Raw genomic sequence first — 21157 nt, 5'->3', positions numbered from 1 at the left:
AAGTCCTTACTTCCCCAGAGAGAGAGAGAGAGAGAGAGAGAGAGAGAGAGAGAGAGAGAGAGAGAGAGAGAGAGAGAGAGAGAGAGCGAGAGAGAGAGAGAGAGAGAGAGAGAGAGAGAGAGAGAGAGAGAGAGAGAGAGAGAGAGAGAGAGAGAGAGAGAGAGAGAGAGAGAGAGAGAGAGAGAGAGAGAGAGAGAGAGAGAGAGAGAGAGAGAGAGAGAGAGAGAGAGAGAGAGAGGAGAAATGAAATGTGTGCATCAGGTTTATTCTTCAGTTACCAGTTGACCAGATGGTGAGTGTATGTGTGTGAGGTGGTCAGATAAGGAGAAACCAGCAGGTTTAAGCCATCTGGGAAAAGGACTCCCATGGGTAACTTTACAATAGGTCTTATAACAAAATCAAAACACCATCATCTTAATTTATTTTTAAGTACAGTACCAAACATTCATACAACATGTATTTATATCATATTTAGGTAGTACATTAGGAGTTATTTGAGAGAGTGGACAGTCTCTAACATGGCTACCAGTTTGGCCTACTGTTGATGCTGCAACTGGCTCTGCCATCTGTGACTGCTCTGGACTGGCTCCTCACAGAGCCACCATGCCTTCTTCTCTGGTCCACACTGCTGGTTTCACAGAGCTACCATGCCTGTCTGTTTCCTTCTTCTCTGGTCCACACTGCTGGTTTCACAGAGCCACCATGCCTGTCTGTTTCCTTCTTCTCTGGTCCACACTGCTGGTTTCACAGAGCCACCATGTCTGTCTGTTTCCTTCTTCTCTGGTCCACACTGCTGGCTCTCTTCATCTGGTACACCACCTCAGCTGCCTCATCAGAGAGGGCCTGGGAGCAAACACAGGGAGCGGGGTCAGGTGAGTGTGTGTGTGTGTGTGGACTAGACATACGTTTACGGGAGTAGACTCAGAGGCCTTAGTCTTGCTCTCGTCTTGGAGAAATTGAGAGAGAGGGCATGGCAGGAAGAGCGATATGGGGGGAAAGAGAGAAAGATATTACACAATAGATTTAGCACAGTGACACAATGAGGATATCCTCATTTGTGTAGTAGGAGGTATTTCTATCCTGAGGCAAATGTCTCTCTTTCATTCTCTCTCTCAATGTCTTGAAAACTATCCTTTTGCCTCAGGAAGTTCGATAATTCTGTGAAAGAGCAAGAGAGAGAGAGAGAGTGATAGAGAGACAGAGTTTGATTGATTTAATTTATTGATTGTTTGATCAATTAAAGGTCCAATGCAACTGTTTTTATCTCAATTTAATTTCTGGGTTCTGTGATTGTTTTAAAACTAAAATGTAAATAGCAAAAAAGCAATTTCTCAAGCAAGAATTTAGTTAGGACTGTCTGGGAGTGGTCTGAGTGGGGAGGGGAAAACAGAAAATTATCTGATATCGGCAGAGTGGTTTGGAACTCTCTTTCTTATTGGTCTATTAAAGTGGAACGGACAGTATTTTAGCAACATTAAATCTGATTAAAATCTGTTAATTTACAAAAAAAAATATGACATAAAAAGAAAAAATAATCTAACTGGAGAGCACTAAGATATGGTCATTTTCACGTTTTCTGAAATTCTTAGAATGTTTGGGGATTACATTTTCTAAGACATATGTGAAAAATCTATTCCAATGTAGAGTGGGAAAGATATTCTATACTAATATAGAGTGGGAAAGCGATTCTATACCAATATAGAGTGGGAAAGATATTCTATACTAATATAGAGTGGGAAAGATATTCTATACTAATATAGAGTGGGAAAGCGATTCTATACCAATATAGAGTGGGAAAGATATTCTATACCAATATAGAGTGGGAAAGATATTCTATACTAATATAGAGTGGGAAAGCGATTCTATACCAATATAGAGTGGGAAAGCGATTCTATAGCAATATAGAGTGGGAAAGCGATTCTATACCAATATAGAGTGGGAAAGATATTCTATACCAATATAGAGTGGGAAAGCGATTCTATACCAATATAGAGTGGGAAAGCGATTCTATACCAGTATAGAGTGGGAAAGCGATTCTATACCAATATAGAGTGGGAAAGCGATTCTATACCAATATAGAGTGGGAAAGCGATTCTATACCAATATAGAGTGGGAAAGATATTCTATACCAATATAGAGTGGGAAAGCGATTCTATACCAGTATAGAGTGGGAAAGCGATTCTATACCAGTATAGAGTGGGAAAGCGTAATTTGGGTAATTAATAGATACTACAGTAAATAAAAACCTAATAAAAACATCTGTCTCGTCCAGGACTGGACGCAGACCACATGCACCATAGCCAATCAGAGCTGCAGTAGGCCTTTATGCAAATAATGCCATTTGCCACACAGGTCTACCATCATTCACAATGGACTGGATTGTGTGTTTACAGGAAGTAGGGCCTGTCATCATTCACAATGGACTGGACTGTGTGTTAACAGGAAGTAGGGCCTGCCATCATTCACAATGGACTGGACTGTGTGTTTACAGGAAGTAGGGCCTGTCATCATTCACAATGGACTGGACTGTGTGTTTACAGGAAGTAGGGCCTGTCATCATTCACAATGGACTGGACTGTGTGTTTACAGGAAGTAGGGCCTGTCATCATTCACAATGGACTGGACTGTGTGTTTACAGGAAGTAGGGCCTGTCATCATTCACAATGGACTGGACTGTGTGTTTACAGGCAGTAGGACCTGTCATCATTCACAATGGACTGGACTGTGTGTTTACAGGAAGTAGGGCCTGTCATCATTCACTTTGAACTGGACTGTGTGTTTACAGGCAGTAGGGCCTGTCATCATTCACAATGGACTGGACTGTGTGTTTACAGGAAGTAGGGCCTGTCATCATTCACTTTGAACTGGACTGTGTGTTTACAGGAAGTAGGGCCTGTCATCATTCACAATGGACTGGACTGTGTGTTTACAGGCAGTAGGACCTGCCATCATTGACTTTGAACTGGACTGTGTGTTTACAGGCAGTAGGACCTGCCATCATTCACAATGGACTGGATTGTGTGTTTACAGGAAGTAGGGCCTGTCATCATTCACTTTGAACTGGACTGTGTGTTAACAGGAAGTAGGGCCTGTCATCATTCACTTTGAACTGGACTGTGTGTTAACAGGAAGTAGGTCCTGCCATCATTCATGTTGAACTGGACTGTGTGTTTACAGGAAGTAGCAACATCGTGACTTTAGACCATTAGAACACATTTGCTAAAGGCCACAGAATACACTTGAATGGATATCTCAAAATATGTAAACACCACGGTAGTCTTCTTATTTTGGGGAATTTTACAATCCTGTTGATCAAACAACCATGAAACGGTAGGCTCTCTCTCCCTCAGTTATACACATCAACAACAACAAGATCAACAACTAATGCTAGCCAAAACAAGATGAGCAAAAATCTAATGAAGAAACATTAGATAAACCCTCTCAAACTTTTTCAGTTAGTTGGCTGTCAAAATTGCACTGATAAACGACGGGGAATAGTAGCCTCCTCGTCCTTCTGCTGCTTGCCTGCCAGTGCATGCTTGTCCCAACCAAGCACCCAAGCTAACTGGCTAAAGTTGGCTAGCTTGTTAGCTACTTCTAGACATAAATGAGAACACATCACTCTGACCGTTTTATTCGCCGTAGCAGAGCTGGTTAGGATGTTTACATGTTATCTAAGAGCAATCGTGACTAACTATTCCTTTTTTTTTTTTACGTTTACAGACACCGGTCATATGTAGCGGGTTGGTAAATGCATCAGTTATTCTACACTCAGACGAGAGTGCTCTGAAATCGGAGTAGATAGCCAGAGTGAATTTGCTAAAGCAAGAGATATGCTAACTAAATAACAGTCGTTCAAGTTCTTGCTCGGTGACCAATTGACACCTGCATCTCTAGCTGTGTAAAGCCACTGAAAAATGATATGAGGGGGGAAAAGGCACTCACATCTTCCAATGGCACTCACATCTTCCCAATGGCACTCACATCTTTCCAATGGCACTCACATCTTCCCAATGGCACTCACATCTTCCCAATGGCAATCACATCTTCCCAATGGCACTCACATCTTTCCAATGGCACTCACATCTTTCCAATGGCACTCACATCTTCCAATGGCACTCACATCTTTCCAATGGCACTCACATCTTTCCAATGGCACTCACATCTTTCCAATGGCACTCACATCTTTCCAATGGCACTCACATCTTTCCAATGGCACTCACATCTTCCCAATGGCACTCACATCTTTCCAATGGCACCCACATCTTCCCAATGGCACTCACATCTTCCAATGGCACTCACATCTTCCAATGGCACTCACATCTTCCAATGGCACTCACATCTTCCAATGGCACTCACATCTTCCAATGGCATCCTGCTAGCAGCTAGCTAGCTATCTAGTTAACGTTAGGCTTCGTGTTTTTAGCTTCCGACACAAATAGATATGCTATTTAGCCTATTAGCCACGTTATGATTGACTTGTGATCATTGCACTTTGCTAGTTTCATTGAATTGACATTCCCGGCCTTAGTTACATTTGTCCATTTTTGCCCAGAATATTGAGTCATTGAAACTGAAACAGTGTATTCCGAATGGAGTCAGCAAACAAAGTACCAGGCCAGCTGTGATTTACAACCTGTTAGCAACATTTTTTGGACTACCAAGAAATGTATTGGTGAATTACAGTGCCTTGCGAAAGTATTCAGCCCCCTTGAACTTTGCGACCTTTTGCCACATTTCAGGCTTCAAACATAAAGATATAAAACTGTCTTTTTTTGTGAAGAATCAACAACAAGTGGGACACAATCATGAAGTGGAACGACATTTATTGGATATTTCAAACTTTTTTAACAAATCAAAAACTGAAAAATTGGGCGTGCAAAATTATTCAGCACCCTTAAGTTAATACTTTGTAGCGTCACCTTTTGCTGCGATTACAGCTGTAAGTCGCTAGGGGTATGTCTCTATCAGTTTTGCACATCGAGAGACTGAATTTTTTTCCCATTCCTCCTTGCAAAACAGCTCTAGCTCAGTGAGGTTGGATGGAGAGCATTTGTGAACAGCAGTTTTCAGTTCTTTCCACAGATTCTCGATTGGATTCAGGTCTGGACTTTGACTTGGCCATTCTAACACCTGGATATGTTTATTTTTGAACCATTCCATTGTAGATTTTGCTTTATGTTTTGGATCATTGTCTTGTTGGAAGACAAATCTCTGTCCCAGTCTCAGGTCTTTTGCAGACTCCATCAGGTTTTCTTCCAGAATGGTCCTGTATTTGGCTCCATCCATCTTCCCATCAATTTTAACCATCTTCCCTGTCCCTGCTGAAGAAAAGCAGGCCCAAACCATGATGCTGCCACCACCATGTTTGACAGTGGGGATGGTGTGTTCAGCTGTGTTGCTTTTACGCCAAACATAACGTTTTGCATTGTTGCCAAAAAGTTCAATTTTGGTTTCATCTGACCAGAGCACCTTCTTCCACATGTTTGGTGTGTCTCCCAGGTGGATTGTGGCAAACTTTAAACAACACTTTTTATGGATATCTTTAAGAAATGACTTTCTTCTTGCCACTCTTCCATAAAGGCCAGATTTGTGCAATATACGACTGATTGTTGTCCTATGGACAGAGTCTCCCACCTCAGCTGTAGATCTCTGCAGTTCATCCAGAGTGATCATGGGCCTCTTGGCTGCATCTCTGATCAGTCTTCTCCTTGTATGAGCTGAAAGTTTAGAGGGACGGCCAGGTCTTGGTATATTTGCAGTGGTCTGATACTCCTTCCATTTCAATATTATCGCTTCAATAATATCCTCACTGAACTTCTGGAGAGAGTTTGCTGCACTGAAAGTAAAGGGGCTGAATAATTTTGCACGCCCAATTTTTCAGTTTTTGATTTGTTAAAAAAGTTTGAAATATCCAATAAATGTCGTTCCACTTCATGATTGTGTCCCACTTGTTTTTGATTCTTCACAAAAAAAGACAGTTTTATATCTTTATGTTTGAAGCCTGAAATGTGGCAAAAGGTCGCAAAGTTCAAGGGGGCCGAATACTTTCGCAAGGCACTGTATATTAATCATGCATTGAACAATATCCATCTATTCTGCCAACAATGCCTTAGTGTACGTCATGGAATGTTGAGTCACATCGAATCAATTTTTTAAAGTTTGTTCTGTAGCATAAACTGGGAATGTGATATTTTTGACTGATATTATGATTGTCTGTTTGTTTCATATCTGCAAAGTAGTTAAAACACTGTCAGTTTCACAAGGATCATATCACCTCCACCTTACCTGACACCCTAGACCCACTTGTATATCGCCCCAATAGATCCACAGATGATGCAATCGCCATCGCGCTGTACACTGCCCTATCCCATCTGGACATGAGGAATACCTATGTAAGAATACTGTTCATTAACTACAGCTCAGCATTCAACATAGTACCCTCCAAGCTCATCATCAAGCTCGGGGCCCTGCGTCTGAACCCCGCCCTGTTCAACTGGGTCCTGGACTTCCTGACGGGCTGCCCCCAGGTGGTGAAGGTAGGAAACAACACGCTGATCCTCAACACAGGGCCCCCACAAGAGTGGATGCTCAGCCCCCTTCTGTACTGCCTGTTCACCCATGATTGCATGACCATGCTCGACTCCAACTCAATCATCAAGTTTGCAGATGACACAACAGTAGTAGGCCTGATTACCAACAATGACGAGACGGACTACAGGGAGGAGGTGAGGGCCCTGGGAGAGTGGTGCCAGGAAAATAACCCTCAACAAAATGAAGGAGCTGATCATGGACTTCAGGAAACAGCAGAGGGAGCATGCCCCTATCCACATCGACATTGTGGAGAAGGTGGAAAGCTTCAAGTTCCTCGGAGTACACATCACTGACAATCTGAAATCGCACAATTGAAAGTATTCTGTCGGGCTGTATCACCGCTTGGTACGGCGACTGCAGGGTTCTGCAGAGGGTGGCACGGTCTGCCCAACGCATCACCGGCCCCCCAGGACCCATCTACAGCACCTGATGTCACAGGAAGGCCAAAAAGATCATCATGGACATCAACCACCCAAGCCACTGCCTGTTCACCTCGCTATCATCCAGAAGGCGAGGTCAGTACAGGTGCATCAAAGCTGGGACCGAGAGACTGAAAAACAGCTTCTCTCAAGGCCATCAGACTGTTAAATAGCCACCACTAGCTGGATACCACCCAGTTACTCAACCCTGCACCTTAGAGGCTGCTGCCCCATATACAGTGCCTTGCGAAAGTATTCGGCCCCCTTGAACTTTGCGACCTTTTGTCACATTTCAGGCTTCAAACATAAAGATATAAAACTGTATTTTTTTGTGAAGAATCAACAAAAAGTGGGACACAATCATGAAGTGGAACGACATTTATTGGATATTTCAAGCTTTTTTAACAAATCAAAAACTGAAAAATTGGGCGTGCAAAATTATTCAGCCCCTTTACTTTCAGTGCAGCAAACTCTCTCCAGAAGTTCAGTGAGGATCTCTGAATGATCCAATGTTGACCTAAATGACTAATGATGATAAATACAATCCACCTGTGTGTAATCAAGTCTCCGTATAAATGCACCTGCGCTGTGATAGTCTCAGAGGTCCGTTAAAAGCGCAGAGAGCATCATGAAGAACAAGGAACACACCAGGCAGGTCCGAGATACTGTTGTGAAGAAGTTTAAAGCCGGATTTGGATACAAAACGATTTCCCAAGCTTTAAACATCCCAAGGAGCACTGTGCAAGCGATAATATTGAAATGGAAGGAGTATCAGTCCACTGCAAATCTACCAAGACCTGGCCGTCCCTCTAAACTTTCAGCTCATACAAGGAGAAGACTGATCAGAGATGCAGCCAAGAGGCCCATGATCACTCTGGATGAACTGCAGAGATCTACAGCTGAGGTGGGAGACTCTGTCCATAGGACAACAATCAGTCGTATATTGCACAAATCTGGTCTTTATGGAAGAGTGGCAAGAAGAAAGCCATTTCTTAAAGATATCCATAAAAAGTGTTGTTTAAAGTTTGCCACAAGCCACCTGGGAGACACACCAAACATGTGGAAGAAGGTGCTCTGGTCAGATGAAACCAAAATTGAACTTCTTGGCAACAATGCAAAACGTTATGTTTGGCGTAAAAGCAACACAGCTGAACACACCATCCCCACTGTCAAACATGGTGGTGGCAGCATCATGGTTTGGGCCTGCTTTTCTTCAGCAGGGACAGGGAAGATGGTTAAAATTGATGGGAAGATGGATGGAGCCAAATACAGGACCCTTCTGGAAGAAAACCTGATGGAGTCTGCAAAAGACCTGAGACTGGGACGGAGATTTGTCTTCCAACAAGACAATTATCCAAAACATAAAGCAAAATCTACAATGGAATGGTTCAAAAATAAACATATCCAGGTGTTAGAATGGCCAAGTCAAAGTCCAGACCTGAATCCAATCGAGAATCTGTGGAAAGAACTGAAAACTGCTGTTCACAAATGCTCTCCATCCAACCTCACTGAGCTCGAGCTGTTTTGCAAGGAGGAATGGGAAAAAATTTCAGTCTCTCGATGTGCAAAACTGATAGAGACATACCCCAAGCGACTTACAGCTGTAATCGCAGCAAAAGGTGGCGCTACAAAGTATTAACTTAAGGGGGCTGAATAATTTTGCACACCCAATTTTTCAGTTTTTGATTTGTTAAAAAAGTTTGAAATATCCAATAAATGTTGTTCCACTTCATGATTGTGTCCCACTTGTTGTTGATTCTTCACAAAAAAATACAGTTTTATATCTTTATGTTTGAAGCCTGAAATGTGGCAAAAGGTCGCAAAGTTCAAGGGGGCCGAATACTTTCGCAAGGCACTGTACATAGATATAGGGCCTTTAGACAGACAGACAGACAGACCAACCATCTGGGAGTCTGTGGTGAGGTCGTCACAGATGGTTGTCATGGTATCGATCCAGTTTCCGTAGAGACTCTCCTCCTTTGGGTTGGACCTCTGCTCACTGGAGACAAGAGGTTATAGGGTTAACAAACACACACACACACACACACACACACACACACACAGTTGAAGTCGGTAGTTTACATAAACTTAGGTTGGAGTCATTAAGACTTGTTTTTCAACCACTCCATACATTTCTTGTTAACAAACTATAGTTTTGGCAAGTCGGTTAGGACATCTACTTTGTGCATGACACAAGTAATTTTTCCAGCAATTGTTTACAGACAGATTATTTCACTTATAATTCACTGCATCACAATTCCAGTGGGCCAGAAGTTTGCATACACTAAGTTGACTGTGCCTTTAAACAGCTTGGAAAATTCCAGAAAATTATGTCATGGCTTTAGAAGCTTCTGATAGGCTAATTGACATCATTTGAGTCAATTGGGGGTGTATCTGTGGATATATTTCAAGGCCAACCTTCTAACTCAGTGCCTCTTTGCTTGACATCATGGGAAAATCAAAAGAAATCAGCCAAGACCTCAGAAAAGAAATGGTAGACCTCCACAAGTCTGGTTCATCCTTGGGAGCAATTTCCAAACGCCTGAAGGTACCTCGTTCATTTGTACAAACTGTAGTACGCAAGTATAAACACCATGGGACCACGCAGCCGTCATACCGCTCAGGAAGGAGACGCGTTCTGTCTCCTAGAGATGAACACGGCATCCATAGCAGCTTAATGTGTTACCTTCACTCACCAACACAAAGCGGGCCAACAAATGTCAGATACAGATACAAAAAATGTGGTCATTTCAAGGAGACTGGGTAATTATTGGAGTCATCAATGTAGCCGGTGCTATACTGCACCGCTGTCACTCTGCGTTGTGTGTGGTTGATAGAGACTATAAACTTGGACTTTGGAGATCAGGTAGTTTTAATCAAGCAGAACTGACTCTCTGCATCCTGCATCTGCATCCACAAGGAAATAAAACATTTGTAGCGCACATATGTTCTGAGAATCGTCGCCTCTTTCTCTCTCAGTGCATCAAAATAATTTTGTAATTATACATAACATATTTTACAAATAATAAAACCACATACATGCATCCAAAAGGAAATAAAGGCAGTGCTTTATAAAGGCTAAATGTTTACTGCCCATATGCAGAGACTCTCCAAAGAACAGTAGTCGGAGACAATATGCAGTAAAATCTAGAAAAAAAATCTAGAAAAAAAATCTAGAAAAAAAATCTAGAAAAAAATCTAGAAAAAAAATCTAGAAAAAAATCTAGAAAAAAAGATTTTTTCTAGATTTTTTTTCTAGTTTTTTTTCTAGATTTTTTTTCTAGATTTTTTTTCTAGATCTTTTTTCTAGATTTTTTTCCTAGATTTTTTTTCTAGATTTTTTTCTAGATTTTTTTTCTAGATTTTTTTTCTAGATTTTTTTTCTAGATTTTTTTTCTAGATTTTTTTCTAGATTTTTTTTCTAGATTTTTTTTCTAGATTTTTTTCTAGATTTTTTTCTAGATTTTTTTTCTAGATTTTTTTTCTAGATTTTTTTTCTAGATTTTTTTTCTAGATTTTTTTTCTAGATTTTTTTCTAGATTTTTTTTCTAGATTTTTTCGGAGACAATATGCAGTAGCAGTGAGAAAGACTCACTATTTATGGCTGTTCACATTATGGTTCTCTCATAACATTTCCATGTGTGTGTGTGTAACTCTTCTATATCGACATAACCTGAAAGGCCGCTCAGCAAGGAAGAAGTCATTGCTCCAATCTAAAACTGACTACGGTTTGCAACTGCCCATGGGTGTCATGCACGTGATTGAGGACCCAAAAGCGGTTTAACAAAAACAGAGTTCTTTAATGTCGAAACACAGGTAAGACATAGATCCTCTTCAAATGGATATGAAGGCAAAATAAACATCCCGCAGAGAGGGCGACAAATGAAACATAAAGTCCTTCTGAATATCACAGAAGAGTTCCCCTTCTAGCAGCAGAGGAGAATAGCTGGGTTAGAGTCCTCTTCTAGCAGCAGAGGGGATTAGCTGGGTTGTAGAGGACAGAGGTACCTGATCACACGTAGCCTCAGATGAACAGGCAGATTCCGACAGGACAGGACAAGGTTGAAGCAAACAAGACGATAGTTTGGTTCTGGCATGAGAAACTCAAACGAGAATCTGACAAAGACAGAAGCAGGAACAGAGAGAGAAATAGAGACCCAATCAGAGGGAAAAAGGGAACAGGTGGGAAAAGGGTGAACGAGGTAGTTAGAGAAGACAAGGAACAGCTGGGGGAAGGAGGGGAAGAGAAGGCAACCCAATATGACCAGCAGAGGGAGACAGGGTGAAGAGAAAGAACAGGAACAAGACACAACATGACAATACATGACAGTACCCCCCCACTCACCGAGCGCCTCCTGGCGCACTCGAGGAGGAAACCTGGCAGCAACGGAGGAAATCATCGATCAGCGAACGGTCCAGCACGTCCCGAGAGGGAACCCAACTCCTTTCCTCAGGACCGTACCCCTCCCAATCCACTAGGTACTGATGACCACGGCCCCGAGGACGCATGTCCAAAATCTTACGGACCCTGTAGATAGGTGCGCCCTCGACAAGGATGGGGGGGGGGGGGGAGACGAGCGGGGGCGCGAAGAACGGGCTTAACACAGGAGACATGGAAGACCGGGTGGACGCGACGAAGATATCGCGGAAGAAGAAGTCGCACTGCGACAGGATTAATGATCTGAGAAATACGGAACGGACCAATGAACCGCGGGGTCAACTTGCGAGAAGCTGTCTTAAGGGGAAGGTTCTGAGTGGAGAGCCAAACTCTCTGACCGCGACAATATCTAGGACTCTTAGTTCTACGCTTATTAGCGGCTCTCACAGTCTGCGCCCTATAACGGCAAAGTGCAGACCTGACCCTCTTCCAGGTGCGCTCGCAACGTTGGACAAAAGCCTGAGCGGAGGGGACGCTGGACTCGGCGAACTGAGACGAGAACAGCGGAGGCTGGTACCCGAGGCTACTCTGAAAAGGAGATAGCCCGGTCGCAGACGAAGGAAGCGAGTTGTGGGCGTATTCTGCCCAGGGGAGCTGTTCTGACCAAGACGCAGGGTTACGAAAAGAAAGACTGCGTAAGATGCGACCAATAGTCTGATTGGCCCGTTCTGCTTGACCGTTAGACTGGGGGTGAAAGCCGGAAGAGAGACTGACGGAAGCCCCAATCAAACGGCAAAACTCCCTCCAAAATTGAGACGTGAATTGCGGACCCCTGTCCGAAACGACGTCTGACGGAAGGCCATGAATTCTGAAAACATTCTCGATGATGATTTGTGCCGTTTCTTTAGCAGAAGGGAGCTTAGCAAGGGGAATAAAATGAGCCGCCTTAGAGAACCTATCGACAACCGTAAGAATAACAGTCTTCCCCGCTGACGATGGCAGTCCGGTGATAAAATCTAAGGCGATGTGAGACCACGGTCGAGAGGGAATGGGAAGCGGCCTGAGACGGCCGGCAGGAGGGGAGTTACCGGACTTAGTCTGCGCGCAGACCGAACAAGCAGCCACGAAACGACGCGTGTCATGCTCCCGGGTGGGCCACCAAAAACGCTGGCGAATGGAAGCAAGCGTACCCCGAACGCCAGGGTGGCCGACTAACTTGGCAGAGTGAGCCCACTGAAGAACGGCCAGACGAGTAGGAACGGGAACGAAAAGAAGGTTCCTAGGACAAGCGCGCGGCGACGGAGTGTGAGTGAGTGCTTGCTTTACCTGCCTCTCAATTCCCCAGACAGTCAACCCGACAACACGCCCCTCAGGGAGAATCCCCTCGGGGTCAGTGGAGGCTACTGAAGAACTGAAGAGACGAGATAAAGCATCAGGCTTGGTGTTCTTAGAGCCCGGACGATAAGAAATCACGAACTCGAAACGAGCGAAAAACAGCGCCCAACGAGCCTGACGCGCATTAAGTCGTTTGGCAGAACGGATGTACTCAAGGTTCCTATGGTCAGTCCAAACGACAAAAGGAACAGTCGCCCCCTCCAACCACTGTCGCCATTCGCCTAGGGCTAAGCGGATGGCGAGCAGTTCGCGGTTTCCCACATCATAGTTACGTTCCGACGGCGACAGGCGATGAGAAAAATACGCGCAAGGGTGGACCTTGTCGTCAGAGAGGGAGCGCTGAGAAAGAATGGCTCCCACGCCCACCTCTGACGCGTCAACCTCGACAACGAACTGTCTAGAGACGTCAGGTGTAACAAGGATAGGTGCGGATGTAAAACGATTCTTGAGGAGATCAAAAGCTCCCTGGGCGGAAACGGACCACTTAAAGCACGTCTTGACAGAAGTAAGGGCTGTGAGAGGAGCTGCCACCTGACCGAAATTACGGATGAAACGACGATAGAAGTTCGCGAAGCCGAGAAAGCGCTGCAGCTCGACGCGTGACTTAAGAACGGGCCAATCAATGACAGCTTGGACCTTAGCGGGATCCATCTTAATGCCTTCAGCGGAAATAACAGAACCGAGAAATGTGACGGAGGAGGCATGAAAAGTGCACTTCTCAGCCTTCACAAAAAGACAATTCTCTAAAAGGCGCTGGAGGACACGTCGAACGTGCTGAACATGAATCTGGAGTGACGGTGAAAAAATCAGGATATCGTCAAGGTAAACGAAAACAAAGATGTTCAGCATGTCTCTCAGGACGTCATTGACTAATGCCTGAAAGACAGCTGGAGCGTTAGCGAGGCCGAAAGGAAGAACCCGGTATTCAAAGTGCCCTAACGGAGTGTTAAACGCCGTCTTCCACTCGTCCCCTTCCCTGATGCGCACGAGATGGTAAGCGTTACGAAGGTCCAACTTAGTGAAAAATCTGGCTCCCTGCAGGATCTCGAAAGCTGAAGACATAAGAGGAAGCGGATAACGATTCTTCACTGTTATGTCATTCAGCCCTCGATAATCTATGCAGGGGCGCAGAGACCCGTCCTTCTTTTTGACATAAAAAAACCCCGCTCCGGCGGGAGAGGAGGAGGGGACTATGGTACCAGCGTCAAGAGCTACAGACAAATAATCTTCGAGAGCCTTACGTTCGGGAGCCGACAGAGAGTATAGTCTACCCCGGGGGGGAGTGGTTCCCGGAAGGAGATCAATACTACAATCATATGACCGGTGTGGAGGAAGAGAGGTGGCCCTGGACCGACTGAACACCGTGCGCAGATCGTGATATTCCTCCGGCACCCCTGTCAAATCACCAGGCTCCTCCTGTGAAGAAGAGACAGAGGAAACAGGAGGGATAGCAGACATTAAACATTTCACATGACAAGAGACGTTCCAGGAGAGGATAGAATTACTAGACCAATTAATAGAAGGATTATGACAAACTAGCCAGGGATGGCCCAAAACAACAGGTGTAAAAGGTGAACGAAAAATTAAAAAAGAAAGGGTTTCGCTATGATTACCAGAGACAGTGAGGGTTAAAGGTAGCGTCTCACGCTGAATCCTGGGGAGAGGACTACCATCCAAAGCGAACAAGGCCGTGGGCTCCCTTAACTGTCTGAGAGGAATGTCATGTTCCCGAGCCCAGGTCTCGTCCATAAAACAGCCCTCCGCCCCAGAGTCTATCAAGGCACTGCAGGAAGCTGACGAACCGGTCCAGCGTAGATGGACCGACAAGGTAGTGCAGGATCTTGAAGGAGAGACAGGAGTAGTAGCGCTCACCAGTAGCCCTCCGCTTTTATTTATTTTTTAAAATTTTTTATTTTACCTTTATTTAACCAGGCAAGTCAGTTAAGAACAAATTCTTATTTTCAATGCCGGCCTGGGAACAGTGGGTTAACTGCCTGTTCAGGGGCAGAACGACAGATTTGTACCTTGTCAGCTCGTCAGCTTGTCAGCTCGGGGGTTTTGAACTCACAACCTTCCGGTTACTAGTCCAACGCTCTAACCACTAGGCTACCCTGCTTACTGATGAGCTCTGGCTTTTACTGGACATGAAGTGACAAAATGACCAGCAGAACCGCAATAGAGACAGAGGCGGTTGGTGATTCTCCGTTCCCTCTCCTTAGTCGAGATGCGGATACCTCCCAGCTGCATAGGCTCAGCACCCGAGCCGGCAGAGGAAGATGGTAGTGATGCGGAGAGGGGGGCAACGGAGAACGCGAGCTCCTTTCCACGAGCTCGGTGACGAAGATCAACCCGTCGCTCTATGCGAATAGCGAGTTCAATCAAGGAATCCACGCTGGAAGGAACCTCCCGGGAGAGAATCTCATCCTTTACCTCCGCGCGGAGACCCTCCAGAAAACGAGCGAGCAAAGCCGGCTCGTTCCAGCCACTGGAGGCAGCAAGAGTGCGAAACTCAATAGAGTAGTCTGTTATGGATCGATTACCTTGACATAGGGAAGACAGGGCCCTGGAAGCTTCCTCCCCAAAAACAGAACGATCAAAAACCCGTATCATCTCCTCCTTAAAGTCCTGATACTGGTTAGTACACTCAGCCCTTGCCTCCCAGATTGCCGTGCCCCACTCACGAGCCCGTCCAGTAAGGAGAGATATGACGTAGGCGATACGAGCTGTGCTCCTGGAGTAAGTGTTGGGCTGGAGAGAAAACACAATATCACACTGGGTGAGGAACGAGCGGCATTCAGTGGGCTCCCCAGAGTAACACGGCGGGTTATTGATTCTGGGCTCCGTAGATTCGAAAGCCCTGGAAGTGGCCGGTGGATCGAGGCAGAGATGGTGAATCTGTTCTGTGAGGTTGGAGACTTGGGCGGCCAGGGTCTCAACGGTATGTCGAGCAGCAGACAATTCCTGCTCGTGTCTGCCTAGCATCGCTCCCTGGATCTCGACGGCTGAGTGGAGAGGATCCGAAGTCGCTGGGTCCATTCTTGGTCAGATTCTTCTGTCATGCACGTGATTGAGGACCCAAAAGCGGTTTAACAAAAACAGAGTTCTTTAATGTCGAAACACAGGTAAGACATAGATCCTCTTCAAATTGATATGAAGGCAAAATAAACAACCCGCAGAGAGGGCGACAAATGAAACATAAAGTCCTTCTGAATATCACAGAAGAGTTCCCCTTCTAGCAGCAGAGGAGAATAGCTGGGTTAGAGTCCCCTTCTAGCAGCAGAGGGGATTAGCTGGGTTGTAGAGGACAGAGGTACCTGATCACACGTAGCCTCAGATGAACAGGCAGATTCCGACAGGACAGGACAAGGTTGAAGCAAACAAGACGATAGTTTGGTTCTGGCATGAGAAACTCAAACGAGAATCTAACAAAGACAGAAGCAGGAACAGAGAGAGAAATAGAGACCCAATCAGAGGGAAAAAGGGAACAGGTGGGAAAAGGGTGAACGAGGTAGTTAGAGAAGACAAGGAACAGCTGGGGGAAGGAGGGGAAGAGAAGGCAACCCAATACGACCAGCAGAGGGAGACAGGGTGAAGAGAAAGAACAGGAACAAGACACAACATGACAATACATGACAATGGGGACAAGGATTGTACTTTTTGGAGAAATGTCCTCTGGTCTGATGAAACAAAAATAGAACTGTTTGGTCATAATGACCGTTGTTATGTTTGGAGGAAAAAGGGGGCGGCTTGCAAGCCAAAGAACACCATCCCAACCGTGAAGCACGGGGGTGGCAGCATCATGTTGTGGGGGTGCTTTGCTGCAGGAGGGACTGGTGCACTTTAATAAAAAATAGATGCCATCATGAGGTAGGGCAATTATGGGGATATATTGATGCAACATCTCAAGACATCAGTTAGGAAGTTAAAGCTTGTCTTTCAAATGGACAATGACCCCAAGCATACTTCCAAAGTTGTGGCAAAATGGCTCAACGCAGTCTCTTAAGGACAACAAAGTCAAGGTATTAGTATTGGAGTGGCCATCACAAAGCCCTGACCTCATCCTATAGAACATTTGTGGGCAGAACTGAAAAAGCGTTTGCGAGCAACGAGGCCTACAAAACCTGACTCAGTTACACCAGCTCTGTCCGGAGGAATGGGCCAAAATTCACCCAACTTATTGTGGGAAGCTTGTGGAAGGCTACCCGAAACATTAGATCCAAGTTAAACAATTTAAAGGCAATGCTACCAAAAACTAATCGTGTATGTAAACTAATAGTGTATGTAAACTTCCGACTTCAACTGTACAGACATACATACATACATCATACATACATCATACATACATACACCCCTACCTGATGTCTTTGAGCAGGTCTTGCTGTGCTCTGAGTTGTCTCTGTGCTTCGTGGACTCTTCCCTTCATAGTTAACCTGGCACACAGCTGGGCACAGTGGACCCCTAACACTGACATGTTCAGACTGCCTGCCCACACCCAGCTAGACAGAGAGAGAGAAGCGGGGGGCATTTAGTGTGTGCGTGTGTGTGCGTGTGTTAGTCTGTGTGTGTGTGTGTGTTAGTCTGTGTGTGTGTGTGTGTGTTAGTCTGTGTGTTAGTCTGTGTGTGTGTGTGTGCGCGCTAGTCTGTGTGTTAGTCTCTGTGTGTGTGTGTGCGCGTGTGTGTGTGTGTGGGTGTGTGTGTGTGTCTGTGTGTGTGTTAGTCTGTGTGTGTGTGTGTGTGTGTGTTAGTCTGTGTGTTAGTGTGTGCGTGCGCGTGCGTGTGCGTGTGTGTGTGTGTTAGTCTGTGTGTGTGTGTGTGTGTGTGTGTTAGTCTGTGTGTGTGTTAGTGTGTGCGTGTGCGTGTGCGTGTGCTAGTCTGTGTGTGTGTGTGTGTTAGTCTGTGTGTGTGTGTGTGTGTGTGTGTGTGTTAGTCTGTGTGTGTGTGTGTGTGTTAGTCTGTGTGTGTGTGTGTGTGTTAGTCTGTGTGTGTGTGTGTGTGTGTGTGTGTGTGCGTGTGCGTGTGTGTGTGTGTGTGTGTGTGTTACCTGCTGGTTGTAACCCGTCTCTGTTCAGTAATGATGCGTGTTACTTTCTGTTGATCTCTGGTGGTGAAGGACAGCTGTAGCTGGAACGGTAGTCTGTCTCTACGCATGAAACCTGTACAACACACACACGAACGCATGCACACACATACACATAAAGTGACCGCTTAAGGAATCCTGGCAGAGGGTATGCGTGCTCGTGTGGGAATCTAGGTGTGTGTGTGTTCACTCACTCTCTGTACTATCAGGCTTGCAGGCAAACTGAAAGGTGATCTCTACCCCTTCGGTTACGTTCCCTATATCCCTTACCAGACAATGGTTACACTCCTCATAGGGAAAATACCTGGGGGGGGGGGCGGACAGAGGGAAGGATGACAAATGTTTTCATGGCTGACATAAGAGCATTGAGTTTGTGAATGAAATCCACACAAGGTGTGTGTTTGTGTGTGACACTTCACCCTGAAAGAAGTCATGCTCACATGCCATCAGCTGCTAGTAACGTTGCCCTGACGCCCGTCGCTAAGATGTTGTCGGCCAGAGCTGACTGGATCTCTGTTGCTACGGTACCAATGTTTACTATGTTTACCTGTTCAGGTGAAAGAGCAGAGGAGGAGAGAGAGACAGGAGGAGGAGGGGAGGGGAGGGGAGAGAACAGGAGGAGGAGGAAGAGGGGGAGGAGATAGGTGAGGGGTGAGAACAGGAGAAGGGGGAGGAGGAGAGAGAGAGAGGTGAGGGGCGAGAACAGGAGGAGGGAGAGGAGAGAGGTGAGGGGAGATAACAGGAGGAGGGAGAGGAGAGAGGTGAGGGGAGAGAACAGGAGGAGGAGAGAGAGAGAGAGAGGTGAGGGGAGAGAACAGGAAGAGAGAAGAGGAGAAAGAGAGAGAGGTGAGATATGAGAACAGGAGTAGGAAGAAGAGATAGGGATAGGAGAGGAGAGGTAATAGGAGAGGAGAGGTGAGAGGAGAGGTAAGGTAATAGGAGAGGTAAGGTAATAGGAGAGGAGAGGTGAGAGGAGAGGTAAGGTAATAGGAGAGGAGAGGTGAGAGGAGAGGTAAGGTAATAGGAGAGGTAAGGTAATAGGAGAGGAGAGGTGAGAGGAGAGGTAAGGTAATAGGAGAGGTATGGTAATAGGAGAGGAGAGGTGAGAGGAGAGGTAAGTTAATAGGAGAGGTAAGGTAATAGGAGAGGAGCGGTAAGAGGAGAGGTAAGTTAATAGGAGAGGTATGGTAATAGGAGGGGAGAGGTGAGAGGAGAGGTAAGGTAATAGGAGAGGTAAGGTAATAGGAGAGGAGAGGTAAGAGGAGAGGTAAGTTAATAGGAGAGGTATGGTAATAGGAGGGGAGAGGTGAGAGGAGAGGTAAGGTAATAGGAGAGGTAAGGTAATAGGAGAGGAGAGGTGAGAGGAAAGGTAAGGTAATAGGAGAGGTAAGGTAATAGGAGAGGAGAGGTGAGAGGAAAGGTAAGGTAATAGGAGAGGTAAGGTAATAGGAGAGGAGAGGTGAGAGGAGAGGTAAGTTAATAGGAGAGGTGAGGTAATAGGAGAGGAGAGGTGAGAGGAGAGGTAAGTTAATAGGAGAGGTAAGGTAATAGGAGAGGAGAGGTGAGAGGAGAGGTAAGTTAATAGGAGAGGTAAGGTAATAGGAGGGGAGAGGTGAGAGGAGAGGTAAGTTAATAGGAGAGGTATGGTAATAGGAGAGGAGAGGTGAGAGGAGAGGTAAGTTAATAGGAGAGGTATGGTAATAGGAGAGGAGAGGTGAGAGGAGAGGTAAGTTAATAGGAGAGGTATGGTAATAGGAGAGGAGAGGTGAGAGGAGAGGTAAGTTAATAGGAGAGGTAAGGTAATAGGAGAGGAGAGGTGAGAGGAGAGGTAAGTTAATAGGAGAGGTAAGGTAATAGGAGAGGAGAGGTGAGAGGAGAGGTAAGTTAATAGGAGAGGTAAGGTAATAGGAGAGGAGAGGTGAGAGGAGAGGTAAGTTAATAGGAGAGGTAAGGTAATAGGAGAGGAGAGGTGAGAGGAGAGGTAAGGTAATAGGAGAGGAGAGGTGAGAGGAAAGGAGAGGTAATAGGAGAGGTAAGGTAATAGGAGAGGAGAGGTGAGAGGAGAGGTAAGGTAATAGGAGAGGTAAGTTAATAGGAGATGAGATGTGAGAGGAAAGGTAAGGTAATAGGAGAGGAGAGGTAAGGTAATAGGAGAGGTAAGAGGAGAGGTAAGGTAATGGGAGAGGTAAGAGGAGAGGTAAGGTAATAGGAGAAGTAAGAGGAGAGGTAATAGGAGAGGTGAGAGGAGAGGAGAGGTAAGGTAATAGGAGAGGAGAGGAAATAGGAGAGGTAAGAGGAGAGGTAATAGGAGAGGAGAGGAGAGGTAAGGTAATAGGAGGTGAGAGGAGAGGTAAGGTAATAGGAGAGTGGAGGAGAGGTAAGAGGAGAGGTAAGAGGAGAGGTAAGAGGAGAGGAGAGGTAATAGGAGAGGAGAGGAGAGGTAAGAGGAGAGGTAAGAGGAGAGGAGATGAGAGGAGAGGAGAGGTAAGATGAGAGGAGAGGTAAGTGGAGCGGTAAGAGGAGAGGAGAGGTAAGTGGAGCGGTAAGAGGAGAGGAGAGGAGAGGGGAGAGGAGAGGTGAGAGGAGAGGTAAGGTAATAGGAGAGGTGAGAGGAGAGGAGAGGTAATAGGAGAGGAGAGGTAAGAGGAGAGGAGAGGTGAGAGGCGAGGAGAGGTGAGAGGAGAGGTGAGAGGAGAGGAGAAGTAATAGGAGAGGAGAGGTAAGAGGAGAGGTTAGAGGAGAGGTAAGGTAATAGGAGAGGTAAGGTAATAGGAGAGGTAATGGGAGAGGTAAGGTAAGAGGAGAGGTAATAGGAGAGGAGAGGTAATAGGAGAGGAGAGGTAAGATAAGAGGAGAGGAGAGGTAATAGGAGAGGTAAGGTAATAGGAGAGGAGAGGTAAGAGGATAGGAGAGGGTGTGTGTGTCTCACCCTTCCTCCAGTCTGGTCAGCCAGTAGTCCCACCTCAGCCAACCTGCAGTCTGTGCCCTCAAAGGTCATAACTGAAACTATCACACTGCAGAAACAGAAAATACATGACAGATCAATCATCACCCTGCAGAGTGAAGGAATACACAGTCAACCTGAGGAGTTTTGTGATAAGCTATTGGATGTTTGGGGGTGCGTTGTACTTTGGTGTGCATGGAGGTTTTTGGGCGCACACTAACCCTCTGTTAGCTAGTTAGGGGGTACACTAACCCTCTGTTAGCTAGTTAGTGGGTACACTAACCCTCTGTTAGCTAGTTAGGGGGTACACTAACCCTCTGTTAGCTAGTTAGGGGGTACACTAACCCTCT

General features: G+C 45.7%; 1 protein-coding gene across 2 annotated transcripts in view; it reads right to left on the bottom strand.

Moving 5' to 3' along the window:
• Positions 1-398: 398 nt before the first annotated feature.
• The window catches only part of si:dkey-9k7.3 (circularly permutated Ras protein 1), a 43634-nt gene continuing 22875 nt past the window's right edge, over positions 399-21157 (bottom strand). Inside the window, exons 12-19 of one of the 2 annotated variants that reach the window (XM_036958309.1) lie at positions 20793-20877; positions 18304-18410; positions 18058-18167; positions 17828-17939; positions 17142-17282; positions 8916-9012; positions 757-843; positions 399-701 (exon numbers count right to left, since the gene is read on the bottom strand). In XM_036958309.1, coding sequence (XP_036814204.1) covers positions 690-701; positions 757-843; positions 8916-9012; positions 17142-17282; positions 17828-17939; positions 18058-18167; positions 18304-18410; positions 20793-20877 — 751 coding nt within the window. In that variant the 3' untranslated portion in view covers positions 399-689. Of the gene's footprint in view, positions 844-8915; positions 9013-17141; positions 17283-17827; positions 17940-18057; positions 18168-18303; positions 18411-20792; positions 20878-21157 lie in introns of both variants that reach the window. The other variant, XM_036958310.1, reaches the window with a different exon arrangement.

This window comes from Oncorhynchus mykiss, chromosome 21, assembly GCF_013265735.2.
Source record: "Oncorhynchus mykiss isolate Arlee chromosome 21, USDA_OmykA_1.1, whole genome shotgun sequence".
NCBI classification, from domain to species: Eukaryota; Metazoa; Chordata; class Actinopteri; order Salmoniformes; family Salmonidae; genus Oncorhynchus; species Oncorhynchus mykiss.
This window is presented reverse-complemented; position numbering and strand designations above follow the sequence as displayed.